This window comes from Chenopodium quinoa, unplaced genomic scaffold (assembly GCF_001683475.1).
Source record: "Chenopodium quinoa cultivar QQ74 unplaced genomic scaffold, ASM168347v1, whole genome shotgun sequence".
Classification (NCBI taxonomy): Eukaryota; Viridiplantae; Streptophyta; class Magnoliopsida; order Caryophyllales; family Amaranthaceae; genus Chenopodium; species Chenopodium quinoa.
In genome coordinates this window covers 1,564,860-1,591,274 of record NW_018744311.1, presented here as the reverse complement: position 1 = coordinate 1,591,274, position 26,415 = coordinate 1,564,860, and the positions used below count along the sequence as shown (strand labels likewise).

General features: G+C 34.4%; 4 protein-coding genes across 4 annotated transcripts; 3 read left to right on the top strand and 1 right to left on the bottom strand.

The window, feature by feature from the left end:
• Positions 1-1,307: 1,307 nt before the first annotated feature.
• On the top strand, positions 1,308-6,163 carry LOC110696021 (aldehyde dehydrogenase family 3 member F1-like). The gene is made up of 10 exons (XM_021873282.1): positions 1,308-1,650; positions 2,443-2,511; positions 2,676-2,772; positions 2,944-3,150; positions 3,658-3,782; positions 3,889-3,993; positions 4,110-4,276; positions 4,960-5,050; positions 5,160-5,309; positions 5,673-6,163. Exons 1-10 carry the CDS (start codon positions 1,471-1,473, stop codon positions 5,931-5,933), a joined length of 1,452 nt encoding a protein of 483 aa, XP_021728974.1. The 5' UTR covers positions 1,308-1,470; the 3' UTR covers positions 5,934-6,163.
• A 1,137-nt stretch (positions 6,164-7,300) lies between these two features.
• On the top strand, positions 7,301-11,848 carry LOC110696022 (aldehyde dehydrogenase family 3 member F1-like). The gene is made up of 10 exons (XM_021873284.1): positions 7,301-7,578; positions 8,419-8,487; positions 8,690-8,786; positions 8,900-9,106; positions 9,515-9,639; positions 9,742-9,846; positions 9,963-10,129; positions 10,475-10,565; positions 10,692-10,841; positions 11,455-11,848. The coding sequence occupies exons 1-10, from the start codon at positions 7,399-7,401 to the stop codon at positions 11,713-11,715; spliced, it is 1,452 nt and encodes a 483-aa protein (XP_021728976.1). The 5' UTR covers positions 7,301-7,398; the 3' UTR covers positions 11,716-11,848.
• Positions 11,849-12,857: 1,009 nt separating this feature from the next.
• Positions 12,858-19,739, top strand: LOC110696020 (origin of replication complex subunit 1B-like). Its single transcript, XM_021873281.1, has 16 exons — positions 12,858-14,102; positions 14,370-14,505; positions 15,458-15,610; positions 15,689-15,838; positions 15,921-16,072; positions 16,146-16,245; positions 16,343-16,465; positions 16,542-16,703; positions 16,786-16,843; positions 16,991-17,169; positions 17,284-17,398; positions 17,631-17,701; positions 17,943-18,038; positions 18,308-18,384; positions 18,952-19,035; positions 19,355-19,739. Exons 1-16 carry the CDS (start codon positions 13,285-13,287, stop codon positions 19,416-19,418), a joined length of 2,538 nt encoding a protein of 845 aa, XP_021728973.1. The 5' UTR covers positions 12,858-13,284; the 3' UTR covers positions 19,419-19,739.
• A 3,201-nt stretch (positions 19,740-22,940) lies between these two features.
• LOC110696166 (F-box/FBD/LRR-repeat protein At4g26340-like) lies at positions 22,941-25,125 on the bottom strand. Its single transcript, XM_021873454.1, has 6 exons — positions 24,316-25,125; positions 24,036-24,221; positions 23,748-23,897; positions 23,343-23,675; positions 23,108-23,123; positions 22,941-23,005 (listed from the first exon to the last, which is right to left on the bottom strand). Exons 1-6 carry the CDS (start codon positions 25,123-25,125, stop codon positions 22,941-22,943), a joined length of 1,560 nt encoding a protein of 519 aa, XP_021729146.1.
• Positions 25,126-26,415: the final 1,290 nt, after the last annotated feature.

The window sequence follows — 26,415 nt, the reverse complement described above, 5'->3', positions numbered from 1 at the left end:
TTATATATCTTATACTACGTAATTTATTTATTTATTTCCCCTCATTTGATTAATTTCGCTTAAATAAAATGAACGAAGAACACTCATGAATACACCATACACCTGCCTATCGTGTAAAGTACTTGAGAACAATTTAGTATTTGTACTGAAAATTAGATAATACACTCGGGTGCACCATGCTCATGGTGCACCCGGGTAAACAAAAAAAGGCGGAAAGAACATATAGTGTTTGATAAAGAACATACCTATGTTTGACAAAGAACATACCTTTAATATGTTATTTGAGTGTGATCAGTGTGTTCTTTGAGTAAAATTATATGTTCTTTACATTATAACTTATGTTATTTAACATATGGTGATAAACATTTTTTTTTTTGGGTTTAATAATACAAAGTATGTTCTTTGAATTTGGCGTGTATGTTCTTTAAGGTCGTAGTAACGCCCAAATTCTATTTTTTATTATCATGTCATATTTAAATTACTTTTATTATCGCACATTCTTTGAGTTTGATTAGTGTGTTATTTAGGTATTAACTATATGTACTTTACAATATAAATTATGTTCTTTTTAACATTTGGTATTTTGAAATTTGATATTGAAATCTTAAATTATTTTTAATTGAAAATAATGTTAGAGTAAAAAAAATTAAATTATTATGGGAAGTTGAATTTTTTTTTGGAGAGATAGAAAACTATTTTTTGGGGAAATGATATCTTTGGTAAGGATTTTTTAAGAGGTGATCAACATTGGCATGACTCACATCCCGACCCGATCCGGCCCGAAATAGGGTGGGTTTGGGCAAACCTAAAAATGCATTTTTAGTTAAAACTCGATCCGGGTTCGAAAAAAGCCCGAAAACCCGCTACTTTTCTACGGGTTTGAGCACGAGAAATTATGATATGGCCCGGCCCTACTCGATTATTTATCACTTCTAAATTTTTCTCGTTAATAATGTGTAATTTTTCAGAAAATTTTATCAAGCTTTTATCTCGTTCTTTTTATTATATCTTTATGTTCTTTGGTAATGCATGTTTTTGTCAAATACAACCATGTTCTTTGTGAAATACATGTATGTTCTTTATGAAACACAGGATGTTCTTTCCGCCTTTTTTTATTTATCCGGGTGTATGATGAGCATTGTACACCCGTGTGTATAAACCACAGATTATATTTGTACCACCCTATCATATGAAAGCCCAAACTGAAATGTAGAAAGAGACATTACTGGCTTTACTGCCATATAGTGATGGTTAGTTCAGGAAATTTTAAGACATTTTAGAGAGAAACTAATAAATGGTGAGGGGACTATAAAGTAGTTACACTAATTGATGAGTAATAAGACTGATAACCCATACTGTTTTAATATTTTATTTAAAAAAAACATACGGTTTTAATTGTTGGAACAGTATATTTATAGAGACCTATCTTCTTATTTAAGGCATAATAATCAGTTTTTTTTGTTAAACAAAATGGAGAGAGATGTAAAAGAACTAAGAGAATACTTTAGTTCTGGGAAAACAAGAGAAGCATCATGGAGAAAGCAACAATTGAAAGGTTTGCTCAAGTTTATGGAAGAAAGAGAAGAAGATATATTTAAAGCCCTTAAGCTTGATATTGGCAAGCACCCTGTCGAATCTTTTAGAGACGAGGTAAAAAAAATATATTTATCAGTGTTTTAGTAGAGTTTGATTTGATTTAATAAATTCCTCATCTTTGATTCATCTATATTTTTCTTTATAAAAGAAAATGAGAAGGAAAAAAAAATAAAAATCGTGAATATCATGTTATATTTATTTGGACCACTTGAGCTTAAATAGTTAAAGCCTGTTATCTTGGCATGAAATTTAGAATTTATGTGTATGTTTGTCAATATTACTTTTGTAGGTAGAGATGATAAATTAGGTCATTAGTTGTTAGAGTTTTTATGAAATTTATTTTGAAGTTGTTCGGCCCATAAACATCATTCCCGTGCATCCGGTATGTACGAAGACTAGGATCGGTGGTCCAACGAACCCCATCAATGGATAGATCATGCGACAAATTTAGCCTAGAGTCCCTAGACCATTCTATTTATTAATCGCGATAATCTAAAAGATGTGTTAGCCTTATCCCTTATAGAACCACAATGAACAATCATGACCCAGGGCACAACGACTGCTGCACGTACGTGTTATTCATGGCATTCATGGGCCACATCTAAAATCGTGCAATGGTTTCATAATTAAAATCTTGAATCATTTTTTTACTTGTTGGCTGATCGATCGGTCTTGAACTAAACCAGACTGACTCAGCCAGTCCACCTGCTCGGCTCTAGCCAATAGTTTGGTCCCTTTGCTAGGCTATGCAAGTCGTCTGTGGACGGACTGGGGCCGAAGCAGTCCATTTATAATAGTTAGTCCGATAAAAATTGATTTTTGTTTGTTTGTGTGTTTATTTTGCAGCTAGGAACCCTGATCAAGGATATTAATGTAGCATTGGATAACTTGGATACATGGATGTCTGGTAAAAAGGTCAGCTTTTATTTGGTCCAATGCAAACAAAACATATGTAGCATCGTTTTGTAATTGAAACCACAATCTGAAAAGAATAAAACGTACACGAATAGACTATGTTAAATATGAGTCTGAGCTGCTTAGGTGTAGCGAGATTAATTAAACTTTTTTTGATTTCGCAGATTAAATTACCACTAGCTGCATATCGTACTTCAGCAAAATTGGTCGCGGAGCCTCTTGGTGTTGTCCTCATAATAGCATCTTGGAATTTCCCATTTGGTAAAATGCTTAGATAAATATATATATATATATATATATATATATATATATATATATATATATATATATATATATATATATATATATATATGAACATAATTTGGTAAGCTAAGCTAGTATAAACTATAAAGCATAGTTTTTTTGACATGTTTTTTTATTTCAATGGTAAAGGTTTAGCATTGGAGCCACTTATAGGTGCAATAGCAGCAGGATGTACTGCAGTGATTAAACCATCAGAATTATCCCCTGCTTCCTCTGCTCTTCTTGCGAAAGCCATCCCAGCTTACGTCGATCCTGATGCTGTTAAGGTCATTCAAGGCGGAATCGATGTGTGTGGCCAACTCTTGCTGTGTAAATGGGACAAGATCTTCTTCACAGGTCCAGTCTTTTAACTAACATCACTTATTTTCCTTCATAGATCTACATTACTTATGGGTTATTATTGCTAGGAATAAATATTTACAATGTATTTGCTAGGTTGTAATAAATGATACTACGTGCGTATTGATTTGATAATGGTGCTTTTTTGTGTAAATTCAATCGTTACCAATTTAGGTTGACATTGTGTAAATGTGTGGTAGTGAAATTTTAGAAAATTATAAGCACAATACATACCATGTGAGACAAATTTTACTCCGTATTATTGTACCTTAGAATCTTAGATATTGATAGACTCCCTCAAAAGAAAAATAAAAAAATAATGGCAGACATTGATTGTAAAATTATGTGAATACCCTTACTAATATTACTGCCAATCAAACGTGCCGTATACACAAAACACAATTGTAAAATTACGCAAATATCCTTACCAATATTAATGCCAACCAAACGGGCCGTAAGTACGAAATGTAGCTTAGCTAACTGCAAATCAGTATATTTCCACAGGAAGTAGTCTAGTGGGACGAATTGTTATGGCTGCTGCTGCAAAGAATTTGACACCAGTAGTGTTGGAAATGGGTGGAAAATGCCCGTGTATCGTTGATTGGATATCGAATTCGTGGTTAACAGAGGTAAATTAAATCTTAATTCGTCCTTTAAGTATGTTACAATTGTTTAACTTGCTAAAATTTGTTTATTTCATCATGATTTTTTTTTTTTCACTAAAACAATCACCAGACTATCATTAAGCGATTGCTAGGAGGAAAATTCGGAATATGTAGCGGTCAAGTATGCATTGGAGTGGATTACATCCTTGTAGAACGAAAACAATGCTCGAATTTGGTATGATTTATTTAGAAATAATACGAATTGCACTAATTTGTTTCTCTTTTGACAAAATAACAATTGTTACATATTAGTACTAGTACTAATGAAGGTAAATTTGTATGAATGTTCAGGTTGAGTTGTTAAAGGACGGAATCAAGAAAAGTTTCGGGGAATTCCCAGAAGAGAATGTTGCAAGGATTGTCAACAAACATCATTTTAGGCGATTAACTGGACTTCTTGATGAATTTGGGGTCAAAAAATCTATAGTCTATGGTGGTTCATTCGACGAAGATAAGCTGTAAGTTAATATAATTTCCTGAAATTTACAATTGTTTCTCTCCGTGACTCCATATATATGAAGAAAATGTTATACTTAAGTTGATGGTTGAGGCCCAGCTCCCCCTCACACGAGAGCCTGTTTGGGCTAGAAGTGTGGAATTGTGGATGCGCGGGCTAGAAGTGTAGCATGGGCCCTCCTCATACCCAGCGCTTTAATATTCCACTTGAAAGTGGGGGTAGATGAGATTCGAACCCGTGATTTTGTGTCACACTGACTCCGATACCATGTTAGAGGACCAACTCAATCAAAAGCTTAAGCTAATGGTTGAGGCCCGAAAATATGTTTTATACTCTATCAACATGTATTATTAATAACCCTATATATTATCACTTATATTAGTTGTATAGTTATACAAAAGGATAGTGTTACGTTGATAAAAGTAAAACAAGATAAAATCGATAAATGGAAGCCTAAGGCTATAGACAATAAAAAGAAACTATGAATCGTTTACTATAATAATATCGAATGAGTGTGTGATAATGTTGTTAATTCCTTAGTTAATCACTGGTTCTAGACTTCTAGGTAGGTTATAACTTATAACTTGTAAATTTTCTGTTACGGGTCGATTTTTTTGTACATCTTTATAAATGAAAAATAGTTGACTAATTAAATTTTCCAAAATGAAAATTTTTGTTGAACAGGTTTATTGAGCCAACAATATTAGTGGATCCTCCACTTGATGCTGAAATTATGACTGGAGAAATATTTGGCCCGTTGCTTCCAATAATTACGGTTTGTAAATAAAATTAATCACCCATGCATTTTGACTCATAGTAAATTAACATTCAACCAATTAAAAATTTATTAATCAAAACAATATTATTGTGATTTGTGAACACAGGTAGAGAAAATTGAAGATAGTATAAGTTTCATTAATTCAAGGCCAAAGGCGCTTGCAATATATTGTTTCACCAGCAACAACGAATTTATGCAACGAGTTACATCTGAGACATCTTCGGGTTCACTCTTGTTCAATGACACTATTGTTCAGGTTTATACTTCATCCGTTTTTTTTTTTAAAATTAATACATTTGTCGATACATGATATCAAACATAAAATTTCAATTATCAATAACAAAAAAATACAAAAAGTATATACTTGTAAATTGAAATAAAACATCCGCCTAAAAAATTAAGATCCGCCTAGATTACCATTTACCGAGCATTATAGATATATATATTAAAAAAAAATAACATACGTGGTGTTTTGAAATAAATGATTACATAGGATATGTAACTATTTGTGCATTATTTTTCAATAAAACCTGTTCTAAGAAGTCCTCGATCCACCACTAATTGAGTTTGACATACAAAATTCGATATATGTGTAACTTTTATTTGCTACACAATGCAGTATGCGGCTGACACGGTTCCGTTTGGAGGGGTGGGAGAAAGCGGATTTGGAAGATACCATGGAAAATTTACATTTGACACATTCAGCCATGAGAAGCCTGTGCTGAAGAGAGCCTTATTCCCAGATTTTTGGTTCCGGTATCCTCCGTGGACCAATAAGAAGCTAGAACTCTTAAGAGCAGCATTTGCTTTCAAATACTTCAGTGTTCTCCTCATCGTTTTGGGTTTGAAGAAGGCTAAGAAACTTCCCGCCAATATTTAAGCATTCATTAAACTTAAAAAGTTGTGCTACCATTATATACTAGCCTTAATACTTTTATATTTATTTAAACCGTTGTTAAAAAAAATGTGATGTGTGAGGTGAAAACTAATTAAGGATTACCATAATAATACGCATGTGATGTGATTGTTAATTTCAAAATCTCCTTCAATTAATTAATAAGTTGTATAAGTATATGGTAAATGAATTTATTGTAATGTGTATTTTGAGAACTTTGCAAGTGTATCAAATATTGAAAATTATACACATTATTTCTAAAAGTAAAAGCTAAACGACATCCTCATTTTTTTCAAGTAATGCCTGCATTTAAACATGAATGGACAAAACATATCCTCACGTGTATTCTATGCTTTTCTTCCCGCTGACTCAATATAATTAATATTCTCTCCTTCCAACAAATAAACCACCACTAACTAGGCCACCACTGACCGAGAGCGAGGTTATCTATCGACGGAATTTAAGTCGTGCTTTTTTTTAATAAAAAAAAAATGGTTGGAGGCCAAATGCCTAGTTTTCTCCCCACGGATCGGAGTTTTGAATTTTTTAGGCGTTTCTTACTTCCTTTTCCATTTTTTTTACAAATTTTGTTTTTATCATAACTTTTGATCAAGAACTCAAATTACAATGATTAATATATCATTGGAAAGCTCTGGATATCTACTTTTTAACCCAATTAGAATTAGGTCAATATCATTTCTAAATTTTAAAGATATGACTAAAGTACTAAACTCGTTCTAAAACCAATACCCTTGCACAATTTCGATCTTATCTTAAAATGAGCGAAAAAAACAGTCATGGATACACCTGCATATAGTACAGTGTACAATACTCGAGAACAACTAAAAACTACTTCCTCTATTCTTTATTACTTGACCCGCTTTGACTTTTATACTATTCACCACCCCTCCTTTGACCGTCTTTTGTGAATAATATGTAAGGAAAAATATATTCATGTATGATCTTTTTGGATTCATCTCAATAAGTACTATCATAATATATAACTTTATAATTTTTACTTATGGATAATTTAAGTTATTGATCGTTAAAGTTTTGCATTGGCAAGCGTGATAAAAGAAACAGGTCAAGTAAAAAAGAACAGAGAAAGTACATATTTGTCGTAAAAAAAAAAAAAAAAAAAACACTAATTATTATTTGTACTAGCTTATCATAGATTGCCTAAAAAATAAGCTTATCATATGAAAACCTAACCTTGTAGAAAAAGACATTACTGCCATACAGTGATGGTTAGCTCAGGAAATTGTAAGAAATCATTGAGAAACTAATAAATGGTGGGTGGGGTGACGTACTACAAAGTAGTTACACTGATGATAAATGAGTAATAAGAGTGATTACCCGTACTCTTTTAAAATTTGTAACAGTATATTTATAGAGACCTATCTTCTTATTACTCATTCATAATAATCAGTTTTTTTTTTGTTGTAACAAAATGGAGAGAGAAGTTGAAGAACTAAGAGAGTACTTTTGTGCTGGGAAAACTAGAGAAGCATCATGGAGGAAGCAACAATTGAAAGGTTTGCTCAAGTTTGTCAAAGAAAGAGAAGAAGATATACTTAAAGCCCTTAAGCTTGATATTGGCAAGCACCCCGTCGAAGCTTTCAGAGACGAGGTACAAAAATACAAGTATATATATCAATGTTTTAGCGGAACTTGATTTGATTTTATAAATTCTGTAGTGAAACTTGACTTTTTTTTTTTTTTTTTTTTTTTTTTTTTGAAAGAAAGTGGAACTTGATTTGATTTAATAAATACCTTATTTTGATCTATATTTTTCTAAAAAAAAAAAGAGGAAAATGAGATTTGTGAAAATCGTGTTATATTTGGCCCACTTGGGCTTTAATAATTAAAGCCTTTTCTATAGGCTTTAATAATCATATTAGGTTCTTGACATGAGATTGAGTATTTATGTGTATGTTTGACAACATTATTTTTGTAGGTAGAGATGATAAATTAGGTCATTAGTTGTTAGAATTTTTATGGTTTAATTTTAAAGTTGTTATGTACTTATGCCCATAAAATCCTTCCCATACATCCAATGTCTACAAAGACTAGGATCACGATGGTCCAACTGTCCCGATGAATGGATCATGTGACAAACTTAGCCTAGCCCATTCTATTTATTAATCGCCGTAATCTAAAAGGTGTGTTAGCCTAATAGACCACAGTGAATTGAACAACCCTAACCAAAGGCACAACGCGTGTCTGCTATGAGCCACACGTAAACTCGTGCAATGTTTTAAAAATTGAAATCTTGAATATATTTAACTTGTTGGTTGATCGGTCTTGAATTAAACCAGACCGATTCAGCCAAGTATGTTTGCCTGGCTCTAGCCAATAGTTTGGTCCCTCTCCTAGGTTATACCCATCGGCTGGGCCGATCCAGTCCATTGATAATAATTAGTTTGGTACAAACTAATTTTGTTTGTTCGTTTGTGTGTTTATTTTGCAGGTAGGAACCCTGATCAAGGATATTAACATAGCATTGGATAACTTTGATAAATGGATGTCTGGTAAAAAGGTCAGCTATTATAGTTCCCAATGCAAACAAACACATGAAAACATAAATAGCATTATTATTTCATTATTGAATCAACAATGAGTAAAATAACACGTACACGAATAGATCATGTTAAATACAAGCCCGAGCCGCTAGAGATACTAGCATCAACATTAATATAGCGCGAATAATTAACATTTTTTTTTTTTTTTTAATTTCGCAGATTAAATTACCATTAGCTGCATATCGTACTTCAGCAAAACTGGTCGCGGAGCCCCTTGGTGTTGTCCTCATAATATCATCTTGGAATTTCCCATTTGGTAAAAACTAAAAAGTCTAGATAAATACGTAGTATATGAACATTTGGTAAGCTAGCCTAGTAAATATATACAAAACATGGTTTGTTAACATATTTATTTTTTGAATGGTAAAGGTTTAGCATTGGAGCCACTTATAGGTGCAATAGCAGCAGGATGTACTGCAGTGATTAAACCATCAGAATTATCCCCTGCTTCCTCTGCTCTTCTCGCGAAAGCCATCCCAGCTTACGTCGATCCTGAAGCTGTGAAGGTTATTCAAGGCGGAATCGATGTTTGTGGCCAACTCTTGCTGTGTAAATGGGACAAGATCTTCTTCACAGGTCTAGTCTTTTAACTACTATCACTTATTTTTTCTTCATAGATCTACATTACTTAGTACCGTGTCGGTTATTGCTAGAAATAAATATTTACAGCTAGTTTGATAGATTATAATAAATGATGCTAAGTACATATTGATTTAATATTGATGCTTTTTTTGTGTAAGTTCAATCGCTACCAATTTAGAATTGGCGTTGTGTGAGTGTGTGGTAGTGAAACATTAGAAATTTATAAGTACAATACATTATTGTACATACCATGTGAAATTAATTTATTACTGTACTTTAGATATTGGCATTAGACGTTGATTGTAAAATTACGCGGATACCCTTACTAATATTATTGCCAACCGAAGGTGCCATAATTACGAGATATAGCTTAGCTAACCGCAAATTGGTATATTTTCACAGGAAGTAGTCTAGTGGGACGGATTGTTATGGCTGCTGCTGCAAAGCATTTGACACCAGTAGTGTTGGAGCTTGGTGGAAAATGTCCATGTATCGTTGATTCGATATCGAATTCATGGTTAACAGAGGTAAATTAAATCTTAATTCGTCCTTTAAGTATGTTACATTTAACTTGCTAAAATTTGTTTCATGCTGTTTTTTTTTTCTTTGGTTACTAAAACAATCATTAGATTATCATTAAGCGATTGCTAGGAGGGAAATTCGGAATATGCAGTGGTCAAGTATGCATTGGAGTGGATTACATCCTTGTAGAAAGAAAACAATGCTCGAATTTGGTATGATTTATGTGGAAATAATACGAAATGCACGATTAATTTCTTTCATTTTTGACAATATAACAATTAGTACGTACATACTACTTAATGTATGATAATTTTGTATGTATGTTCAGGTTGAGTTATTAAAGGCTGGAATCAAGAGAAGTCTAGGGGAATACCCCGAAGAATTTGTTGCAAGAATTGTCAACATACATCATTTTAGGCGATTAACAGGACTTCTTGATGAATTTGGAGTCAAGCAATCTGTAGTCTATGGTGGAAGATTCGACGAAAATAAGCTGTAAGTTAATTTAATTTCCTGAAATTTACTTGGTGTTACTTTGATATGAGTTTATGAAGTCAAAATAGATAAACAAAACCCTAATATAGAGGGATTAGAAACCCTTTCTTTGTAAGGTATATATATACAAGTATTACGTGATAGATTTACTATAATAATATCGAATAAAATGTGATTTTATCGTGAATTCCCTAGTTAATCTACTAGTTCTAGTCTTTCTAGGTAGTTATAATTTACAAAATTTTGTTATAATGTAGCTTAGATTTTTTTGTACAATATACTGTATAAATGAGAATAGTTGGCAAATAATCCAATTGAAATAAATAACTTTAATTTGTTGAGCAGGTTTATTGAGCCAACAATATTAGTGGATCCTCCACTTGATGCTGAAATTATGACTGGAGAAATATTTGGCCCGTTGCTCCCAATAATTACGGTATGTAAATTAATAAAATCATCCATGCATTTGACTCATAATAATAAATTAACATACAATTATTACTTTATTGAAAAAATTATTACTCAAAACAATAAACAATATTATTGTGATTTGTTAAAACAGGTAGATAAAATTGAAGATAGTATAAACTTCATTAATTCAAGGCCGAAGGCGCTCGCAATATATTGTTTTACTAGCAACAATAAATTCATGCAACGAATTACATCCGAGACATCATCGGGTTCACTCATGTTCAATGACACAATTGTTCAGGTTTATAATTTTTATAATTCATCCATTTTTATTATTGTCGTAATTGTCAATGCATGATTTCAAACATAGCTTTAATTTTCAATATGATTATCAATAAAAAAAATAATACGGAGTATAAAAAAGTTTATGATTGAAAAATACGTGACTACGGGCCTGTTCTCATTGACTGAACTCAGCTGAACTGAACTGAACTGAACTGAATTGAGCTGAACTGAACTGAACTGAATTGAAGTGAACTGAACTGAACTGAACTGAATATTTTAAAAGAGAAGGAAATTAGGAGCTGAACTGAACTCAGCTGAACTGAACTGAACTGAACTGAGCTGAGCTGAGCTGAACTGAATTTCAACGTAAGAGAATAGGCCTTACTTGTACATACTCCATAGGGTTTCGAATTTAATTTCAATCTCAAGGCCAAATGATAGATGTTACCAAAACATTATTGATCGAAAAACATATGTTATAACTTATAAATCATATAAAACTCTTAAGATTTATGAATTGTTTTTTTTATTTATAATCATGCACACTAATTATAAAAATTCCTCGATCCACCACTAATGTTAACATGTATACAAAAGTCGTTGTAACTTTTATTTGTTATACGATGCAGTATGCGGCTGACACGGTTCCGTTTGGAGGGGTGGGAGAAAGCGGATTTGGAAGATACCATGGAAAATTTTCATTTGACACATTCAGCCATGAGAAGGCTGTGCTGAAGAGAGCCTTATTCCCAGATTTTTGGTTCCGGTATCCTCCTTGGACCAATAAGAAGCTAGAACTCTTAAGAGCGGCATTTGCTTTCAAATACTTTAATGTTCTCCTCGTCGCTTTGGGCATGAAGAAGGCTAAGAAAATTCCAACCAATATTTAAGAATTAAAATTCAAAGTTGTGTTATCATTATATACTAGTATTAAATCCAATCCGTACGATGCATGACGTGAAAAAAAAATAGTGATTACAATCCTTATTTTAATATTTATATATGATGTGATTGTTAGTTCTATTCAAAATCTCCTTGAATTAATTAATTAATAAGTTGTATACATATATAATTAACTATATGATAAATGAATTTGATTGAAAAGTGTATTTTACACATTAAACTTTGCAAGTGTATGAAACATTGAAACTTATGGATGTTTGGATTATTTAGAAAAAGTTATCCTTTATTTACCTATAACAATCATTATTAGCCACTTATTGGAAAATTTCATATCGTTGGTTAATTATACTTGGACACATATTATAATTAGGGAAAAACTCAATCATACAAACTAAGGGCTTGTTTACATTTACTGAATTGATTGGAGCTGAACTGATTAGAACTGAACTGAACTGAACTGAATTGAATTGAACTGAAATAAATTTTTATGAGAGAGGGAAATCATGAGCTGAACTGAACTGAATTGATTGGAGCTGAACTGAACTGATCTGAATTGATTGGAGCTGAACTGAACTGAAATTAAGTAAATGTGAACAGGCTCTAAGGGACTGTTCATATTTACTGAGCTGAACTGAACTAAACTAATTGGAGTTGAATTAATTGAATTGAATTGAACTGAACTGATTGGAGTTGAACTAAACTGAACTGAGCTAAAATGAATATTTAATGAGAGAGGGAAATTAAGAGCTGAACTGATTGGAGCTGAATTGAACTGATTAGAGCTGAACTGAACTGAAATTAAGTAAATGTGAACAAACCCTAATACACACAAGAAAAAAAAAAAGTAGCGACACATATATGACATAAATGTACATGACAAACTTGAATGTTAAGAATTGTGGTATGTATTGACAAGCAATATTATCAAGGTGTAACATATACTAAATTCACCAGTTTAATTTAAATGGTTACATTCTACCTATCAAGGATAAATATTGATCAAATGTTCGATCAAAATCATCAAATACATCGTATACTTCGTATATGCCTTTCACAAAAACATCAAAATATTTATTTTAAAAAAATAAAAATATTGTAGAGCATGAAGTATTTTGTAAGTTCTTGCTTAATTCGTTTCAATCAGTAGAGAATACAATAATTTCACCAATTTCATATGATTATTTTTATATGTGGCTGATCATATAACGTGATTATAATTATTCCATTAAGAGTTATTCGAATGGTTAGGGATTACTCGATCAATCTTTTGTTAGCGCTGAACTATTTTAGTAAAAACCGGAGACAAAAGAGTAGAAAGAGGAGTTTTGAAAATAAAATAAAATAAAATAAAAATAAAAAATCCACTAAATTTGGACTTTAGTCAAAGCCCAACGGCTCAATGTTCTAAAGGTAACCCTTATATAAAAGGAAGGCTAATTTTCCCGCCAAATTTCAGTCACTCACTCTCTTCCTCCTCAGCTCTATCTCACCTTCTTCCTCCATTTTCTCTCTCCTAATTTCACATTCTTCTCAATACCTTCATTTTCAGAGCTTCAATGGCGGAAACTCCGATCAAAATCAATAAACAATCAGATCTTAAAAGCAAATCAAAACCCCCAATTTCACCTTCTTTTCTCTCTCCTCAAACCCCTAATACTCAAACTCCATCTCTCCGTTTTTCTCGTCTTGTTTCATCACCGATTGAATCAACTCCACCTCGTCGATCTTCTCGTCGATTATCGCTTAATTCCGATGATTTTTTTCCGACCCCAGAAAAACCCATTAATCAATTACCCCCCAAAACCCTAGAAAAATCTCCCAAAACCCCCAAATCTGCTAAAAAATCCAAATCTAGTAGTACCCGGATTGAGAAGGTATCGAACCTAGAATCAATTCAACCAAAGTCTCCTGCCTTGTCTGAAAAAAGGAAGAGAAATGGAGGGGTTGAATCGGAAAACGTTGCAAAAACTCGAGCTCGAGCTCGAGCTCGAAATGTGCCTAAGAAAAGGGTCTATTATAAGAAAATAAAGTATGATGAGAGTGAATTTGCAGTGGGGGATGATGTATATGTGAAGAGGAGAGAGAATGCGAGCTCCGATGAGGAGGACCCTGAGGTGGAGGAATGTAAGATGTGTTTTCGAGGCGGAAAGGCGGTGATGGTCGAGTGTGACGATTGCCTTGGTGGGTTTCATTTGAAGTGCTTAAAGCCTCCATTGAAAGAGATTCCTGAAGGTGATTGGATGTGTGTGTTTTGTGAGGCTAAGAAATTGGGGAAGGAGGTTGAGCTTCCTAAGCCACCAAAGGGAAAGAAGAGAGTTAGAACTTTGAAAGAAAAGCTTCTTACAAGTGATTTGTGGGCTGCTAGGATTGATAGGTATATTGTCTTTTGATTTTGTTACAGCATTGTTTGTTTAATGGTTTTGTGTCTTGAATTTGATAAATAATTATATGTGGGATAAAGGTAGTAGTTTGATGATTTGGTTTCTGAATTTGATCAATAATTATGTGGGATAAATTAGTAGTTTGATGATTTGGGTGTTGAATTTGATTCAGTAATTATATGTGGGATAAATGTAGTAGTTTGATGAATTGGTCTTTGAAAGGTTTTGAAATGTGGCTGATTTTTGGTGATATTGTGCAGTATATGGAAAGAAGTGGATGGAACCTTTTGGTTTCGGGCACATTGGTACATGATCCCGGAGGAGACTGAAGCTGGGAGACAGCCACATAATTTGAGGCGAGAGCTTTATCGTACCAATGATTTTGCTGATGTAGAGGTAGCATGAGTTGGATTTCGAATTTCTGTGCATTTTTTGTTTCATTTTGCCAACATGGGTCTCTAGTTTGGTAGGAGAATGATGGAGTGATATGATGTATGAAAGATCGTAATACTTTTATTCATCAGACAAGAGAGGAACCTCTAAATTTTGTTCTGTTTTAAAATGCTCACAATGGCTACTACAAATCTACTATGAAAGCATCCAACATCAGAAGGATAAGCGAATTAGAGATGGATATGTAGAATCTTAACTCACCTGATCCATTAAGATCAAAATAAAGTTGAATTAGTCATCACATTAATATAGAAGATGCCTGTTGCTTATGTTTGAAGATAGATGAATATCTACTGGGATGTTTTAGTGGATTGAACTTGTTTGGGTACCTGATATTCTTCAAGAGTAATGCCAAAGTCACTACTCTTAGCATTCTAGTAAGATAGTGATGAGGTGATTCCACCTCAGTAGTTCCCATTTTTATACATAGGATTTCTAATGAGGCAGACCGTATAGCTTGTTTTATAATTCCCATAGCTATTTTGTTAAAGGTTTCATCTCAAAATCCTTAACCTGGAAATATTGACTAGTGCTGAAACTTTAGATAAATTTTCCATAGATCCCTTGGAATGATTTTTGGGAAATAGATATTATAACTGATTAGTCCACTAATGTCAAATGAAATACATGTTTGTATTGTGTCCCCAAGTCCAACATTTGAACAAATTGCTTATAGAAAAGATAGTAAGGTTGTGATTCTGATATTCTAGCCAGTGTTGCATCCTATTTTGAGCCATCTCTCTGATTAGTATTTAGGACTTTTGCATAGTAGTTTGCATTGCTGCCTCTCAGCTAGTGTATATAATGACTTTTATTTGTATAAGTAAAAAGTGCAGATTACTCGGATTTGTGTTATGTATTTGAGTCTTAACTTTCTGCATAACTGCTGCTGCAGATGGAGTCTGTATTTAGGCATTGTTATGTATTCAGTCCAAAAGAGTATGCTAAGGCCCAAAATGAAGGGGATGATGTCTTCTTTTGTGAGTATGAATATGACATACGTTGGCATTCTTTCAAGCGGCTTGCAGAGATAAATGATTTAGAAGAGGTAAGCCTTCAATAAGTTCAGTGCCCAGTGGCCAGAGGCTGTTTGAAGCTTGACAGTACCTTATTTTTCATTTAACAGGATGAAGATAATGATGATGATGATAGTGCTAGTGATGAAGATTGGAAATCTACAAAGGACTTAGAGTATGAGTCAGAGGAGGATATGGACTTTGAGGAGGAGATTGAAAGGAGAAAATCTTCTGGACCATCATCTCAAGAGTTAGCTGCTGTATGGTCAAGATTCTCTTAACTAAATTTGCTCTACTTCCTACTTGACTAAATTCAATCCATCTAATCCTAATTTATAACAGAATTCAAGGAAGGGACGCATCTTTGGACTTCAGAAAATAGGTACAAAGAGTATTCCGCAGCATGTAAGATGTCATAAACAAACAGAACTTGAAAGGGCCAAACAGACACTGCTGTTAGCAACTTTACCGAAGTCACTTCCCTGCCGCAACAAGTATGCATAAGCTGAATGTTTTGCTCCACTCTGTCTATTTTTTCACTTCTTACTGATATATGTTTTTACTCAGAGAAATGGAAGAGGTCTCTGCATTTATAAAAGGTGCTATATGTGATGATCAATGTCTTGGACGTTGCCTGTACATTCATGGTGTTCCTGGGACTGGAAAGGTAAAGTAATTGCATTGGCACCTTTTCCCTTCTCTAAGATTTTTGATGCACCAAATATTATCACATCTGCTCAACCTTCACTTGTATCATGTTGCAGACTATGAGTGTACTTGCGGTGATGAGAAGCCTTATGTCTGAACTTGAGTCTGGCAGTATTAAACCCTACAGTTTCATAGAGATTAATGGTCTGAAACTAGCTACGGCAGAGAACATATACAGGGTATGCTGTTGCAAAAGCTCCTTGATCAACATACCATACTTGTGGCCTAACATCTGAACTCAAAATTTCCTAACAGGTTATTTATGAAGCACTGAGTGGACATAGAGTCAGTTGGAAAAAGGCCCTGCACTTACTCAACGAGCGTTTCTCAGAAGGGAAACAAGTAGGCAAAGGACAGAACAAACCATGCATTCTTCTCATTGATGAACTTGATCTTCTTGTAACCAGAAACCAATCGGTAACTTTTACACCTTTATATATTCTAGTAGCTCTACTTTGTCATTAGGAAACTAATTTTTTGGCCCTCCCTTTTGTTTCAGGTTCTTTATAACATTCTTGATTGGCCAACTAGACCAAATTCCAAGCTCATTGTGATAGGTAGAATTTTGCTTGTAATTCTCACTTCTCAGGGCTTAGACTTGGTTCTGATGTGCGAAAATTCATTCCTTTTCTGCTGTGGCATAATGTCTCGAATGAAAGTAGTGGCAATCAATACTCACTCCATAATCCATACTATGCTTGCAGGAATAGCTAATACAATGGACCTTCCTGAGAAATTGCTTCCTCGTATCTCAAGTCGTATGGGAATACACAGACTCTGTTTTGGCCCCTATACCTTCCAGCAACTTCAAGAAATCATAATGAGCCGGCTTAAAGGAATTGATGCTTTTGATAAGCAAGCTGTGGAATTCGCTTCTAGGAAGGTCATTATAATTGCCTTGTTGAAAGTTGTCGCATCTAGATGTACTTTTTTTCTCTATCATTGTATCTTCTTTACCGTATACTGTGATGATATTCAAGTCAATTTTTGTAATCAGGTAGCTGCTATTTCTGGAGATGCACGTAGGGCTCTGGAGATATGCCGCCGTGCAGCAGAAATTACAGATTACCGTATCAAGAATCAGGTCACTCCAGCTGATACGGCTTCTGCTGGTACATACTATTCCAAATTCAAGAATGTGTTCAAAATTCAGATTATGAAAGATAGAAAGCTGTGTTCTCTGTGATTTTTGATTATCTTGACGCCCTACCCTTGAATCATGTCCTGTTTCACTTTGTCAAATGACCAAATCTAGCTTACCACTGGCTTTACCAGTTCTATTCCTTTTCATATGATCCTCATTGAATCACTTTTGATGACTTCATTATGTTTATCGATTCTCAGGGGAAGCACATGTTGGGATGGCAGAAGTTGAAGCAGCCATACAGGAAATGTTTCAGGCACCTCACATTCAAGTGAGTGAAATTTAATGCACAATTGTTGGAGTTAAAAATTCAAAGCAACTTTTTTTTACCAGCTCAAACACATCATATTTGGGTCATTTTCATCTTTCTCTGATTGCACTTCCTGAATTTGATGACCCCTTATCCCCTTCTGCTTGCTGAGTTGTCGGAGGAACCCTGTTGCTGCACCCTAAAGCATGTGAATATTCTTCTGATGACATTTCTTAACAATAATTTTTTTTTGATTTAATAGGTGATCAGGAGCTCCTGCAGATTGGGAAAGATATTTTTGGCGGCTATGGTGCAAGAGCTTTACAAGACAGGAATAGCCGAGACCACCTTTGAAAAGGTTGGATTCTTCAGACCGTTGACATCTTTTGCTATGTTGCGTATCATCATTTCCTAAACATTGTTTTATTAGCTCTAAAAATTGTGATGTACAACTGCTCATTATAGTAACTGTTGTCCTGTCATATTATCTTTGAGATTGAGCCAATGAAAAGCCTCCATACAAACAAACTCTGGATCACCCACACATCTGTGAGAAATGATAAAACTGGAGGCAAGACACAGTACAACCTTTTTGAAATGATTTATTTTTCTTCATTATTTATGCAGCTGGCTTTCACGGTTTCTTGCTTTTGTACAAGCAATGGTGAGCAATTTCCTGGATGTGATGTTCTCTTAAGAGTTGGGTAAGTACTAATATCTGTTGCTCATTTTATTGTATTCCCTTTTTCCAATTTGGTGCTTTGGTGCTCCGAGGGTTTTAGTCCATGATGATATTCTTTGCCTTTTGTAAGTTGTCCTTGAACTTATACAGCCAGTCAATCACTGCTGAATGATGAATTCTTAAACAATCTTGAACTACCTTGGGAAAGAACCAGCCAAACTATCCATTACTAGATTACCAAACATATATTTCCTATTTTTCTAAAAGGCCAAATTCTATTTTTGGCCTTTCCCAAAATAATAGGCACCCGATTTAGTAAACTAAAATTTAGACATTCCTGTATTATCCTGAAAGATACCTTTCACCAAGGATTCAAAAGAAAGACTGTATAGTAAGGTGGAAACATAGTGGTGAATATTGAAGGAGGGATCCATTTTTGTAGAGACCGGACAATCAATTGTGACCTGTTAATTGGGGATGGAGGGAGTATCTTACTTGAAGAGGGACTGCAGTGATACTTCTACTCGTTCCTTCTTTTAGTATACTGAGGTTGATAATACCTTGACTAACTCTATCTGGTTTCACACAGCTGTAAACTCGGTGAATGCAGAATCATCCTTTGTGAGCCAGGTTCCAGGCACCGGTTGCAGAAGTTGCAGTTGAATTTCCCTAGGTAAGCTTCAGTACACATTGTCTAATAATATCAATCTACTGTTACTTGTTTGCAAGGCTTTGTATTAGGTACTTTCTGATATTCTTACAAACTATAGTATCCGCGTTTGAATTGCAATTCAAACTCAGACTGCTAAATTGGTTTTCTTAGCTCCACTCCCTCTGCTTTCGATATATATCTGAATACTAGAAGCAACACAGCATAAGTCATAAAATGTTTTTTTTTTACCACTGTAGTTTAAGTCAAGTGCAAGTTACATAGCCTGTATGTTTTCTAACTCGGTTTTTTTTTTTTTTTTTTTTCTGCTTCTAATTATCAGCGATGATGTGACATTTGCTCTAAAGGACTGTCAGGAGATTCCATGGCTAGCAAAATACTTATGATTGAAGAATGGTGATTTTCATCAGTGGTATTCAGCTGCGTTGCTTCTAGTATTCATCTTAATTAATCGATGGAGAATCGAGTTCATCTGAACTTCAGCATGTACTTGTATCTAGTTTATGCATTGATCGGTAAACAAGAAATACAAAATTTTGTTAGCTTTCTAAGTTAAATAGGGAGGACTTACGAGTTTCAGGGAACACAAATGTATCATTTGAGGTGTTAATGTACGTGAAACAAGGGATAGTGAAGTATAAAAATTGCTCCCTTGCCTTTGTAGATTTGCTTAAATAAAGGATTTTTTTTATCAAAATTTATTAAAACGCTCATTTGTTTAGTTCAAATCCCCTTATACATCACCAGAAATTTCTAAGCTATTGTTGTAGATGAACATTTTCAGCATAATATTATTATAATTAGTACGAGTAGCGTTAGTAATATGAAATTTACATGCTACACTAGGGTGCACTATGCTCATTAGTCATTATGCACCCGGTGTGAAATCAGAGAGGTAGCTTTTGAAAAAAAATAATTAGACAATTCATCTCAATTGAAGGGCATTTCATAGCTTTCAAAATTAAATATCCCAATGTTTGCAATTTACTAATTTTGATTAATTTTAGAGAGAAATTTACAGAGTGTTTGTAAGAGAGAAGTTTCTAGAAAGCGAATTTGAGGAACAATAAATTCATAAAACAATACTAATAGATCTTATCTTACGTGTATGAGTTTTATTTATTTATTTATTTTTATTTATTATATGAGTAAAGTATATGAACTTTTCATAGGAGAAATAAATTATAAAAGAAAAAAAGAAGTGTAACGCGACACAAAGTAAAGCTACTTGAGATCAGCTCAATCAAACACTGTAAAAAAAAAATCGAGTCAAAATAATAACATGTCAAGTCGAGCTACATGAACTCGAAAATCATAAGAAATATAGCACCCCCTAAGGCCCCTAAGTAGTAGAACACTCCCTAATTATGTATCTAAGAAGCCAATGCCCAATTGCCAATCCCAATTTCAAAGACGCGCGCTAACTCTCTCTTATTCTTTTTCAAAAACGATTAAAAACTTGGAATAATAACAAAAGCAGAGTTTGTTACAATTTGTTGCCTCATTTTCTCTCTCTAAACTCTTCCACTTCTCTCTCCACAATCAGCTAATCAAATCCACTCAACTTCTCTCTCTACAATCAGCAACTCAAATACACTCAACTTCTCTCTCTAAAACCAGGTAATCGACAATGGAGGAGAAATTCCGTGCTAAAATCACTGAAACAGAGGAGAAGACTGCAGTTTCTCAAGAAACAGAGAAGAAGGCGGCAATTTCTCGAGAAACAGAAAAGAATCAGAAGAAAAACTCTCAAGAAATCGCTGAAACGGAGGAGATGAAGGTAATCGCTGACGAAAAATCGGATGATCAGAAAACAGAGACAAAAGAGGTGAACTCTGAAAAAACAGAGGAGAAGACGATTTCTCCAGAAGATGCTGCTAAATTGGCCGAGAAGAGGAAGATGATTGCCAAAGGAAAAGCTCCAATGGAGGATACCAGACCTGATAAAGCCGCTAAAATGAAGGATATTCAAGAAACAGAGAAGAACCAGACAGCTGAAATGGAGGAGATGGAATTATCTCCAGAAGAAGCCGCTATAATTGCGAAGAGGAAGAAGATCGCTAAAGGAAAAGCTCCAATGACGGAGGAAGAAGAACAGCTTACAGAGGTTAATGTTGAATATTGTGATGATGATTTTGACGATTATGAAGATTTATACGACGAATTTCTCGCGGATCCAAATTCGGAATCTGATACTGACGAATTAAAAACTGCTAGTAAGTTTTCTGGATTTATTTTACAGTTTTATTATCTAATTGAATAAACCTAGGGTTAGTAATTGAGGAAAATAACCATTTCATGATCTATGTATGATTTAATTGAACAACCTAGGGTTCGTATAAAAGTGTTTGATCAAAGATTATTATTAGTTAAATTGAAAAAATCGCAGTGTATTTTTTATATAAGCATGCAATAAATTTGGTTTTGTTTTAATGTGCCAATTGAATTTATTTCCTATAATGTGTAATAGCCAATTATCTAATGCGTTAATGATTTTATTAATTTCAAGCTTTAACGACTAAATGTTAACTAGTTTTCTCGAGGAAATTAAAAAATCGAGAGAGAGATTAATGGATGGTTGATGTTATTATTCATCAAATGATTGATGTCGATATAGAAATTACATGTTGTGATACATCGATCACATGTTACACGGACTCGAAAAAAGTGTCAAATAGAATTCTAGTGTCCGGCTTAAAAATTTAGAAATTAAAACACGCGAAAACTCTTTTAATTTCGAGATTTGGATACATTGGTACGCGAAAACAACAAGCAATCATATAATTATATACATATATTTTTCAAAAAAAAATAATTATATACATATCTAAGTAGTAGTATTACAGTATTTTACAGTAAGAAATATGGAACTTAATATTTAGTACGTGTTTATGCTTGATTTTTTCAGTTAGTTGGAGCCTTGCTGAAGATTTTTTTCAGAAAATTGGAGCATCGACTGTTTACTGGTATTTCAGAAAAGCTCTTGAATCCGGAAACCTTGAAGTTGTCAGTCGTGATGAGCTTGAATCACATCGACCTTTCGCCGGGATTCTGATGATATTCGGTGTGCATTGCCACAAGAAGGAAAAGGGGAAAGAAGTGGTGCTGACAATTCTAAGGGAATTCATGATAGGTGATGGATTGAGGAAGTGTGATGTAATTGGTTTCGTTAACAAGTATGATATAGGAGAGACTCATCAGGCAGCCCTGCAACGCGCTATGTTTTTAGTGATGTGCATTTTTGAGGAGGCGGGTAAGGTTAATGAACCTGCAAAACTGGTTGCTGAGGCTATGTTAGATGCTTATGATACAGGGATTTGGGGTGATGAAGTTTTCGGTACTATATACCGTTTTTTGAGGTCTCCATACAAGACTTTAGTGGTGGTTGGATTGGTCTTAGTGACTTCCTTGGCATTGTTTTGCAAAGACAGAAACAGTCCTGAATTGTCCAAGGTCATCCACCAAAACAAATTCGTTGAAGTCGTGCACAAGATGGACACAGCTAAACTCGAAGAAGAAGTCGTGATGCGTGTAACAGCCTGTGTTGATGCCCTTGATGATATGCCCAAGCCATTAGACAGTTCGTCGTCTGATGAATGAATCACGTATATACCTGCTGTAGAGAATAAGCTAGCTGATAGATGTTAACTGTATAGTAAGATCGAGTACGTATAATAAACCTTAGGACATGTTTGCTGATGATGTAGTCAGCCTGCTACCAAACATTAATTCTTTCTAGCTGTTATTGCTTTGTTTAGGTTCAATATCATGGTATAAAAGTATATAGTATATAGTTTCTGTTATTAGCTGTTTTGCTCAAGTATAATGTTGCATTGATGTACCTAATGAATGGTATATACCGCTTTATTTGTGAGATTCATGATTATAGATCTTAACTTTTGTATGCTCTACTGTTGACCAGGATTGCTATTATCAATCTGATATGCATCAGCTGAGGAAGATGAGAATTTACCTAGAGAGAACGAATGCAAATTTCTGGATTATAATCTTATATAGAGAGCTTTGGATTGAACCCCCAAAAACCCTGTTTACTAGATTTGATGTTGGGTCTTACAAGTGTAAACATATATCTACAAATCGAAAAAATCATAGTAGAGCCACAATAAACATAAATTTAGAAATCAAAATTTACAATCCTAAAACAATATAATTTTATTTTTTAATTTCAAAAGGAAACAATCTTATTTACTTCCTCAATGGTTAATTGCAACAAAACAATATTTTACATCTCACAAATAATACCCCTTTGTTGTAATTAACCATTAACGGAGGAAGTATTATAAAATCACCACATCCACACCTTCTCGAATTCGCTTTGCAAGTACCTCTGCTTGTCTTCTCCAAAAGCTGATATTTTTAAATACAAAATTTGCAAAGTCCACATACATGTGTGTAAATCCACCCGTTTGGGGTTGATAAGGATCAAAAATGAACTTGTTAAGCATGGGAGCATGCTCGGCCAGAAAAAGTGCTAGATTCGCCTCTGATTCAGTTCCTGAAAAACGAGCAAACTCTACAACAGAAAGGTGCTTATGGGTACGTATTGTTGCAATTTGAACATCATTTGGTACTGACATCGCCGATGATCTTGATGGATTACGTATTGTTTCAATTGGAAAAAGCTGCAAACCAACATCAAATAACATCTCAAGCATTTAATTAATTAATTTCTAGGTCAAAGTAAAAAAATTTACCTTCAACTTTAAGGTGTGCAGCATCGGGCATGCCTTAATGAAAGGGACCAAAGCAAGAAGGTTGTCTTTTCCATCGTCTGAAAGCATAACATATATCTCCAATTGCTTAACATTAGGAAAACTCGGAAAATTCGTTGGAAGAGATGTTTCCTACATACAACGTTGGAACAGACCAAACCCGGTAGAAGGTTTAAATGGTTGAAAATAAGAGATATAAACACTATACAATATACAAGAAACTGATTTCGACACATAATAATTAAAATAGTTAAGCATCGGACGACTAACCTTTAGAGACCAGGAAAGAGAGAGTTGCTCAAGTTGATTAGAAAAGTTTGAAAAGACGTTCAATTTGCGGTTGTGATACCAATATCCACCCTCAAAGGTTACATTTACAAGTGCCGGAACACTAGTATATTGTATGTTTGTTTTAGCACCCATGAATTTAAACCAAGTAAGATTTGGAGCTGAAATCTGAATTGATTTAATGTTGGCACAACCATATAACTCTTAAGTGTTTCAGCTTAGAGGAGGAAACAACAACTTGTGTTTTAGGTAAAATCCCTACTGATCCACACAAGTAAAATATACAATTCTTGACGTTTAGACGATCAAGATTAAGACAGTTTGACAAAACATGTTCAACCACATCTCCCTCGACTACTAATGCTTCCAAGTGAATAGTTTTGAGGGTAGTAATTCCATTATTATTGGAGAGAACATCCTGTCGAATTATGTAAGTATTCTTTGCTCTAGAAATAGGGAAGCCCCTATCAGTTGACCAGTTCAACTCGAATTTGCATACATTCTTGCTCAAGGCCATAGCTATCCACTTATCAATATCAGCAATATACGATCCATAAAGAGGAAAATGAATTCTGAATGTTCTCACATATGAGGCTCGATTCCCATTCATAACCTGATTAACCCATTTACAATATTTATTACTCTTATAATCATCGTAATACCGTTCAGTATAGTGGCGGATCAAGACAAAATCCGGGTGTTCGAAATCAAGATGAGCTAAGTAAGTCCAAACATATCTCCACCTTTTGGAAACGAGGCTAGTTCTTCCTGCTGATTTCATGTCCACAAAAGATAACAAGTGCAACAATATATCATCAGGCAAATCACTAATTCTATCCACATTGTCGTCATTATTATTATTATTATTAATTAATAAGTTAACCTCATTAACATCATCATCGTTGTTTCTCCTTCTTTTTGGAATAAGGTTGTAGATGTCTTTTAGGGTAAAAGACTTATCATAGTCCCTCTTAGCACGATCATAATTATCTCGAATAGTGTCAGGAGAAAAATCATTACAATTTAAAGCTCCGCGAATGATCGTATAAGGGTGTGGGATTAAATCACCCATTGACTGATAATCCTCCTTAATGAAAAACATAAAACCTAGTTAGCACTGGACCCGTATTCAACAAACAATTCGGCAATGACAGCAAAATTGCACACAAATCTTCAACATTAATTGCAGTTCTAGAGACAAATTGGATAATTATAAGCGTACATAGTATTAGTATATGGTTCAATTACGACCCAAATTAATGGTATTGTACTAATGTGAAAGTAAACCCTAGATTATACAAATTCCGATCCAATGAATAAAAAAAACCATACCTCAAAAGAAGGGTGTAGCGTGAATAGAATCGATCTGAATTTGCAAGGCAAAAGCTTGAAGGCTATATATTAATTATTGAGCAATCAGAATATACGTAGTATATAATATAGAGGGTATGGCAAAAGTCATCAGGAAAATACCTAATTAACTTTTAGAAAATAAATCAAATAATGTAAATTTTTGTTTATTTGAAGGAAAATAATATTATCTTGGAAAACAATATAAACATTAGGTTATTTTAGATTTTAACACCTGCTAAAAACACGAAAATGGTTTTTAACACCTCAAAAAAAAAAAAAAAAAAATGTGTATTAACACTATACAAATTTCCAAAAAATTGGTATTACCACCACTTAACGGTTTCCGTTAAAAAATTCCGTTAAATGTGGTCCACAGTGACACGTGTCACTATTTTATTTGTTTAAAAAAAATAAAAAAAAATTTTAAAATAAAAAAACCTAAAACTACCCCAGCCACCCCAGCCCCACCCACCGAGCCACCACCGCCGTCCCCTAACCCACCCCCTTCCGGCGTCCGGCGTCCCAGAGAATGCCCGGCGCCGGCGACCCCACCGCCCTTTCCTCCACCTACGCACCCCACCCCTTCCCCATTTTTGTTTCCCGACTCACAACCCCGAAACCACCCTAAACGGGTTTTAGGGTTTCGTTTGGGGTGTTAGGGAATGGATTAAGGGAGGGGGATAGGAGAGGGAGGGCGTTTTCAGGGGAGGAGGAAGGGGAGGAGGCGTTTATGGTGGTTTCGGGGTGGTGGGTCGGGAAACGAAAATGGGGAAAGGGAAGGGGTGGTGTACGTAGGTGGAGGAAAGGGTGGTGGGGGTGGGGTCGCCGGCGCCGGGCGATTCTCTGGGATGCCGGACGCCGGCAGGGGGTGGGTTTGGGGACGGCGGTGGTGGCGCGGTGGGTGAAGCTGGGGTGGCTGTGGTAGTTTTAGGCTTTTTTTATTATTTTTAATTTTTAATTTTTATTTTTATTTTTTGTTTTTTAATTTTTTATTATTTTTTTATTTTTG

Bases quoted from the DNA above. Each gene is read 5' to 3' on its own strand.
- LOC110696166 (XM_021873454.1), bottom strand. From the start codon at position 25,125: ATGGGTGATTTAATCCCACACCCTTATACGATCATTCGCGGAGCTTTA. The intron at 24,222-24,315 runs GTAGGGATTTTA...AAATCAATTCAG, and splicing joins TATTTTACTTGTGTGGATCA to ATTTCAGCTCCAAATCTTAC. The intron at 23,676-23,747 runs GTAAATTTTTTT...GTTGGTTTGCAG, and splicing joins TGCACACCTTAAAGTTGAAG to CTTTTTCCAATTGAAACAAT.
- LOC110696022 (XM_021873284.1), top strand. From the start codon at position 7,399: ATGGAGAGAGAAGTTGAAGAACTAAGAGAGTACTTTTGTGCTGGGAAA. The intron at 8,787-8,899 runs GTAAAAACTAAA...TGAATGGTAAAG, and splicing joins ATCTTGGAATTTCCCATTTG to GTTTAGCATTGGAGCCACTT. The intron at 10,130-10,474 runs GTAAGTTAATTT...TTTGTTGAGCAG, and splicing joins AGATTCGACGAAAATAAGCT to GTTTATTGAGCCAACAATAT.
- LOC110696021 (XM_021873282.1), top strand. From the start codon at position 1,471: ATGGAGAGAGATGTAAAAGAACTAAGAGAATACTTTAGTTCTGGGAAA. The intron at 2,773-2,943 runs GTAAAATGCTTA...TCAATGGTAAAG, and splicing joins ATCTTGGAATTTCCCATTTG to GTTTAGCATTGGAGCCACTT. The intron at 5,310-5,672 runs GTTTATACTTCA...TACACAATGCAG, and splicing joins TCAATGACACTATTGTTCAG to TATGCGGCTGACACGGTTCC.
- LOC110696020 (XM_021873281.1), top strand. From the start codon at position 13,285: ATGGCGGAAACTCCGATCAAAATCAATAAACAATCAGATCTTAAAAGC. The intron at 14,506-15,457 runs GTAGCATGAGTT...CTGCTGCTGCAG, and splicing joins ATGATTTTGCTGATGTAGAG to ATGGAGTCTGTATTTAGGCA. The intron at 16,466-16,541 runs GTATGCTGTTGC...ATTTCCTAACAG, and splicing joins CGGCAGAGAACATATACAGG to GTTATTTATGAAGCACTGAG.